This window comes from Melozone crissalis, unplaced genomic scaffold (genome assembly GCF_028551555.1).
Source record: "Melozone crissalis strain CALT ecotype California unplaced genomic scaffold, PUWL_Pcris_2 ptg000081l_1, whole genome shotgun sequence".
Lineage (NCBI taxonomy): Eukaryota > Metazoa > Chordata > Aves > Passeriformes > Passerellidae > Melozone > Melozone crissalis.
The window spans coordinates 10,836,528-10,844,352 of NW_026535858.1; the positions used below are offsets into that span (position 1 = coordinate 10,836,528).

General features: G+C 44.2%; 1 protein-coding gene across 1 annotated transcript; it reads left to right on the plus strand.

The window, feature by feature from the left end:
* Positions 1–303: 303 nt before the first annotated feature.
* MGME1 (mitochondrial genome maintenance exonuclease 1) lies at positions 304–7,825 on the plus strand. The gene is made up of 5 exons (XM_054290203.1): positions 304–336; positions 3,708–4,312; positions 5,363–5,585; positions 5,972–6,104; positions 7,231–7,825. Exons 2-5 carry the CDS (start codon positions 3,790–3,792, stop codon positions 7,363–7,365), a joined length of 1,014 nt encoding a protein of 337 aa, XP_054146178.1. The 5' UTR covers positions 304–336; positions 3,708–3,789; the 3' UTR covers positions 7,366–7,825.

Below are 7,825 nucleotides of genomic sequence, written 5' to 3' on the forward strand. Positions count from 1 at the left end.
GGCACTCGCCATCTTTGGTGAGGGCAGGGCGCTGCTGCCTTCATTCGAGACGGCACAGCAACGCTTTATTTTTCAGCTTACATTTAAAGATTTGGGTTGTCTTCCTTTACAGCCTTTCAAAAACTACCAAAAGAGAGCGAGATAGAGCAGGCACGCCCCTCTCGCCACTTTTCGGTGCGCTCCAGCGAAGGGGAAAGGGTTGGGGGCTGGCAGTGAGGGAGAACTACAAGTCCCATGAGGCAGCGGGCGGCGCATGCGCGATGGGCGGGGCAGAGGCTGTGGGCGGGGCGCGCCTGCGCGGTGGCGCCGGCGGCGGTGGCGGGAAGCGCGGCTGAGGTAACGCGGGTCGTGAGGGCCGGGCGGGCCTGAGGGCGAGGGAAGGACAAGGGACGGGAAAGAGGAAAGGTGCTGGTGTTCCCCTGGCCCACACTGCCCCCGGGTCCGTCAGCGAGCGGCCCGTATGGCCGGGCTGCCGTGGCTGGGCATGTCCGCGTCCGGCGGGGCTCCGTGGCCACAGTGGGTTTCCCCGCTCAGCACAAGGTTTCCCCCGGGGCTGTCCGGCACTGGGGTTTTCAGGCGCATGCAGAAAGTTTATTTGCCTGAGGGCGCTTAGTGGTCACCGGTGTTGGCCCAGCTCTATCATATATCGTAAAAAACGCTGATTTCGTGTTACAGCCCTATTCCCCACTAATTCCCTTCCTAGTGCTGGGAATGGAGCTTGAACTGGGAACTGATGCCTGTTAAAGCTACACTGAACTAAAGCTCACAGCTATGGGCTTGTACTTTAAACGAGGTTGTAAGTTGTCTCTCTTTGTGCTCTAAACATCCCAAAAGAGGGAGGCGTGTTTTTAACCTGGATAGTTCAATAATGTATTTTGAAAACTATGGGGAACTCACAGTTATACCTTCCTCAGTGGATTTGTTCTGCTCAAATTAGGGACAAAGGGCAACAGGTCTGTAGGTGTGTTTGGGAGTGCTCTTTTTTGTTATCTCTGAAATAAGCCATTGTTTTGTTTTTGTTTGCCTTTTAGCTGGACAGGTTTCTGTGGAGAAAAAGCCAAACTTGTTATTATGCAAAACCACAGCTGGAGGTAGGTTTTTATAGATGGGAACTTTTCCTTAAGTAATCCTATTTCCTTCAGTTAAACCATTCATTCTTATACTGGAAAAAAATGTCCTTAGTTGTGTTAGCTCAGTTATTGTTGGAGCTGCAAAGTCAACTTGCTTGGGACAGTAAAGTCCTCTTGGGTTTTTTTTTTTAGCTCCAAGTTATTTTAATTTTTTTCAGTTCTCCATTGTGGCTCATCATGCAACACTTGAAGCAATTCTGCCAGTCTTCAACCACAAATGCTTCCAGAGAGAAGGGAGACTCTTCCCCAGGGGGAAATCTCAATTAAATTCCGTTCTTTGTGTACAAGAGCAGATCCTGACCACTCCGTTTCTTTCTTGTTATCTGCACAGAAATGCCACTTTAGTGATTTGTTGAAAAACATGTGATTCTTCATTCAGCGGGGCACAAGGGTTCCTTATTTCTTAGCAATCCTAGAACCTCTTTCCTTTTGTAAAACAGGACACTGCACAAACATTTCCACAAGTACTGGAAATTCCACAGGTGTATTCCCCAGCACAACAAAGGCTGTTAAATCAGAATTCCTGCTAGTCACTGAAGCACTGTGTAGCACTAAATTTAACTCTGGACCTGGTAATATTTTATATCTCAATAAAAAACACTGATCTGGTATAAATTTATTCCTTGGGAAGTGTTGAGGGAGCAGCTCACTCCAAGTGAATTTATGCTGACCCAGGCATCCTCTTGCTTCCTCTCGGGCCACAAAGCCAGAATAAACTTTTTCTTTTGTGCTGTGGCTTTCTGTGACAAAGGCACAGCCACTGGCCCAGCAGTTGCTCTGTTCTGATTGGTGCATGTCCACAGGGACCATTAATGAGCCTGCTAATAATCATCAGACTGGGAATCCACAAGCTTGGGTACTGTCACACAGGAATAAGAATACATTTTTATTATTTCATTTTCAATCCCAGCTTTGGCACCTCTAGTTACAGGTAAGCTCCAAGAGGGAAGGGATCCATTTTTCTGCACTGATGAAGGAAGTGCCACTATGGAAATGTTGCACTTTATCCAAAAATATGTGCAAAAAAACTTCCTAGAGTTTCCAGTGCAGCCCTGGAAGGTGTGCTGAGCATGGTATTGCTTGTAGGCTGTTCTTGCTTTTAATTTTCTAAGTGGCTTTGAGCACAGCTGTGTTTGAAATTTGCTTTGGAAAAATGTGTTTATATTTCATTCTGAACTTTAAAAAAAATTTCTTTGAATCTGAAAATATTTGCAGTGCATCTGGTTCCTCTTTGCCTTTTCTAGCTTCAAGCCTCACAGTTGTATGTATATACTGCTGTCTGTTTTCTCCTAGTGATACAGAAGAAAATTGTGGGTTAATACCCTGTAAGGTCTAGTAAGAGGAAAGGGATCCATTTTTCTGCACTGATGAAGGAAATGCCACTATGGAAGTGTTACATATTATCCAAAAATGTGTGCAAAAAAACTTCCTAGGGCTTCCAGTGCATCCCTGGAAGGTGTGCTGAGCATGGTATTACTTATATGCTATTCTTGCTCTTAAATTTCCTAAGTGGCTTTGAGCGCAACTATGCTTGAAACTTGGTTTGGAAAAATGTGTTTATATTTTATTCTGAACTTTTAAAAAATTTCTTTGAATCTGAAAATATTTGCAATGCATGTGGTTCCTTTTTGCCTTTTCTAGCTTCAAGTCTCACAGTTGTATATATATAATGCTGTCTGTTTTCTCCTAGTGATACAGAAGAAAATTGTGGGTTTATACCCTGTAAGGTCTAGTAAGAGGGAAGCCCCAAGAGGGAAGGGATCCATTTTCTGCACTGATGAAGGAAATGCCACTATGGAAGTGTTACATTTTATCCAAAAATGTGTGCAAAAAAACTTCCTAGGGCTTCCAGTGCATCCCTGGAAGGTGTGCTGAGCATGGTATTACTTATATGCTATTCTTGCTCTTAAATTTCCTAAGTGGCTTTGAGCAGAACTATGCTTGAAACTTTGGTTGGAAAAATGTGTTTATATTTTATTCTGAACTTTAAAAAAATTTCTTTGAAAATATTTGCAGTGCATGTGGTTCCTCTTTGCCTTTTCTAGCTTCAAGTCTCACAGTTGTATATATATACTGCTGCTGTCTGTTTTCTCCTAGTGATCCAAAAGAAAATCATGGGTTTATACCCTGTAAGGTTCCCCACAACCCCCTTAAGTTGGTTATTCTCTCTAAATTTCAGAGTTTTAATACCTCACAGCAGTGGATTGGCTTCATTGTCCTCTGTGTAACTTTAATTTCACCCTCTCCCTGTTGGGGGTTGTTTTTGGCAGATCTGGATTTTGTGCCTGCCTCCATGGCAGTTCTGGTACTGTTGCTGTAGGGATGTCCTGTGATGCAGCTTTAGCTGCTTGCAACAAATCCTCAAGTGATTCAGATTTCAGATTTGGCTGTTCTTTTCAGGAGCATTTCCTCTCTTCCTTGCTCCTTGTTTTTTTATCTTATTGATCTGAAGAATAAAGGTGACACAAGCTAAGTGAAGACACTTTGGTCATAGCAGTTCTTTGTTGGGCAAAGGGCAGGAATAGGATGGTGGCAGAGTTTTTTGACTCTGTAAATCACAAATTTCTTTTTCCACAGGAGGAAACAAATATGGTAACCCACAGAGTGTTGGTGACAGAAGGAAGAAAACTCTAACTGCTCACAGCCACTTCTTGTCAGGATGCAATTCCTACAGATCCTGGCCAGGAAGCCAGGCAGCCTGGAAGTGCTTTTTCAAATACCATTTTGCCAAAAGCAATTCCCATACTCGTGTCTCTCTACCTCTGCCTGTGTTTACAGCAAAAAGAAAAAAGGAAACAGTTATGACCAAGTTGACCAAGAAAAATACAAGAATCTGGTCCACTCTGTTATATCTTATAAAACCAGTGCCCAAACCCCAGAGACAATACTTGAGGAAGATAATTTGTTATATGGGCCACCAGCTAAACACACACCTCCAATTAAAGCTGGGACAAGAACTCCCAAGAATTGGATTCCTTTAATAAACCCCAGCAAGAGAATTCTTCCTGCCAGCAGTGACTCAAAGGTGCCCCTGAAAATCAGGCTGCAAAGAGCAAAGCTGCCCAGCGTTACCCGCATCCTTCAACAAACCCTCTCTCCTCAGCAGGTCTTCTATCTGGAGAGATGGAAGCAGAAAATGATAGAGGAGCTTGGAAAAGAGGGATTTGAAGAGTACACCAAAAGTAAGTCTGGCCACAGTGGGATTGTAGAATGGAAGCTGTAGTTTGGATTGCTGGCAGGTACAATGGGATGAGTGGTTTGGAAATCCATGAGGTTGCTTCATGAGAGGATGTTGTGAGTGTACCTGTTACCAATGAGCCTAAGCTCTGTCTTTGTTCTGGGACCACTAAAATGGGTTTAGAAATTTGTAGAAAGTGAGAGTCAGACTGTAGGCATACTTTGCTCAATCCTGTCTGACTTTCCTTTAGTTCTCGATTAGCCAGTATCTAATTAGAAATAGGTATTTTCCAGGTGATGTTACTGAGACTCTTTGCAGTTACAAAGCTGCTTTGTAATAAGATGGAAACAGGCATTTTGAACTCATGGAGTCCTGAGCCTTTAAAAACCAATGTCCTGCTGTTTATGGTGGGGTTTTTCAGTAACTGGTTTATCCAGTGAGACTGAAAAACTAAAGGAAGCATTTCTAAAGGGATACGTACCAATTTCCCTACTGAAAATTTATTTTCTGTTTCTTTCCCTTCTCCCCACACCCTCAGACTTTCAGTACAAAAATTGGGACTGGTTTAAGAGCTACATTGTGGAATATGTAAGATACAAATCCAAAGTAGTGTCTAAAAGGTGAGGGGGTGAAAAAACCCCTTTGGCCAGGATTTTTCTCCTGAGAAGTTGAGAAGCCTCAGAGAAAAGGAAAACAATTCTTTCCTCATTTGCTTCTCCTGTGTTTTGCTCCTTTGGGATGTGTTTGGAGATTGTTTACCCCCAGGTGATTGTTTCATTGGATTCTGCTGTGAGTTGTTTTTACTCTTTGGCCAATCAGGGCCAAGCTGTGTCGGGACTCTGAAGAGAGTCACGAGTTTTCATTATTATCTTTTTAGCATTAAGTATCTTTCCTGTATTCTTGAGTATAGTTTAATATAATATTTTTTAGTATAATAAAGTATTATAAAATAATAAATTAGTCTTTTGAATAACATGGAGTCAGATGCATCATTCCTGCCTTCATCGGGGCATTCCCTGCAAATACAATAAGGGGCTTTTCCCGTTTTTCTTAGATCTTTTTCTCCAAGGAGAGCTCTTCCATTCAGCTTTGGAATCAATATTCCTGTCTGGAGAGACAGCAGCCAGGGAGCAGGGTGAGGATGATGTGGTGGCTGGTTACCTATCCAGTGTGGAAGGTGTCTTGGAGGACATCAGCGAGGTGAAGGCCCTGGAGAGCGGAGTTCACCACGAGAGCCTGCAGTACCTGGGCCTGGTCGACTGCGTGGCCAAGTATCAGTGAGTGCCCTTCCTAAAACCCCTGTGCTGTGATGCTGTGGGGGCCAGGGTGTGATTGTGATTGAGTGGACAGATCTCTAGGACTGGCAGGCTCAAGAAACTCCCCTGGATGATCCTCAGTGCTGTTTTCCTGGTGGGGAGCTTCCTACTGGAAAAGGGACAGGTTCAAGCAATTGTCTGCATTTTCCAGAAACTGCAGCAGGTTTGAGTAATCTAGTTCTAGTGTGGTTTTTAGGATCTAAACTGCCAGTGTGAAAGAGACTTGTTTAGTGACATCATGGGGAAACAGGCTGAGAGTGAAAAGTCTTTATGTGCTGTCTCCCTTATTTCTTACCTGAGACTGAACTTAAGTTTAAGCCATTGTCCTGTCTTGTTCTCCTGTGCAGGGGCCAGCTGTGTGTGATCGACTGGAAAACTTCAGAGAAGCCAAAGCCATTTCTGCAGAATACTTATGACAACCCATTGCAGGTTGCAGCATATATTGGAGCCATAAATCATGATGCCAACTATAACTTCCAGGTCAGTAGGCCTGCTGCATGCCAAGACAAGCAGCAATGCCTGTGTGATCCTCATTTCTTCCTGCCTTTAGAATCTGCTGCCCACCATGGAAGTGTTGGTAGGATTTGTAACAAAGGAGCCCAGTCTGAGATCAGGTTAAGGTGTCATACTGTGAAATAATTCCACTGCTCCTGCTGATCCTGCTGCCCTTGGCTGCCAGTGGTGAATTTTCAGTGGTTTTAAGGAAGTGCTCAGTGGGAGCAGGGGATGCTCAGATGAACTCCCAGGTACTTGGCATGTGGGCAATCCCCTGTGCTCTGTCCTTGTGTCAAGAGTAGGAAGGGGCAGGAGAGGAAATAAAGCAAAAGAACCTGCAAACAATGAAATGGTGTGGGAGGGTCTTGCCTGCATCCTGTCCTGCTGTGTCCCACTAGCAAATGAGGGACTGAGTGATGCACTTGGTATCTGGGGGCTGTACTGTGTTTCCTCAGGGAAAAGCAATGTTGGAAATCACTTCATCAGAAGACTGTGGAATAATGTTTTTAAAGACTCCAAAAGCAGTTCTAGCCTGCCTGCTTGGCCTGAAGGATTTTTGCCTCAGTACAGATATTGAAGGGGGAAAATACAAAGCAGCAGAGAGCAGGGTAATTTGTATGCTGTGCAAAGGACTTTCTAGGATACTGTGGAGGTAAATGAACACAAGCACTCCACAGACATGATCCTGACAGAGTGAAATATGGCCTGGAGTTCTGCTAGTAGCTTCCTGCCCCCCACTGCCAGTGTCTGCTTGGGATTTGGGATTTGCCAGGTATGAAAGATGTCAGAACATACCTAAGTAACCATTTCTGCCCAGACTGAAGCTGGAGGGTGGCATCAACCTGGTTGTGTGGCCCCAGGCAAAAACTCCTCAGTCTCTGGCAATTTTCCTGGCATCTGCAGGGTTTAAATATCACTCATCCTCAGAGTTCATGTCCCCTGGTTTTCACTGGAGCTTTGGGCTGGGGGTTTTTGGAGCATTTGAATGTTAAGTCTCCAAGTGTTTATTCCCCATTCCTTATGTGAGCTGTGCATGTTGGAAGCTGTTTTGCAGTGAGGTTTAGCTCCTAGGCTTGCACACAGGTTTGTGACAGCCCTGTTTGTGCTGCAGGTTCGCTGTGGGCTCGTGGTGGTTGCCTACAAGGACGGATCCCCGGCACATCCGCATTTCATGGACCCTGACCTGTGCTCTCAGTACTGGGACAAGTGGCTCTTGCGCCTGGAGGAGTACAGGGACAAAAACTGACCCAGGCTGAGCACAAGCAAGTGGCCAGAGGCAAAGGAAGAACTTTTTTTCATGTTCTTTTTTGTGTAACTTCAGCTAATTTCTTACTAGCCAGGCTCCCCTCTCACCCCTCCCAAAAAGTAACTTTCAAATGGGGAATATCTATTTCCTTGTATTGTAGGTGACCTCAGTGGTCCAGGCAGAAAAAAGCCAATTTATTTGGCCTCTCTTTTTTTATCCCACGCAGTTTCTACAGCCTGGGGTTGATAGAAAAGTTTCTACTATCAAGTAAAACTGCTTGATCAAATCATCTTTTTTTCTTTTCCTCAAAAATCACAAATGAAAGTTGCAGAACTGAGTCTTTAAAAACGAAGTTGGTGAACTAAAGCAAAAGAACATCTGTGATGTATGAGCTGAGAGAAATGCAAATGATAAAGAAGTGGATGTAGTAGACTGGATTTCAGTCAATTCTTGTTCATGC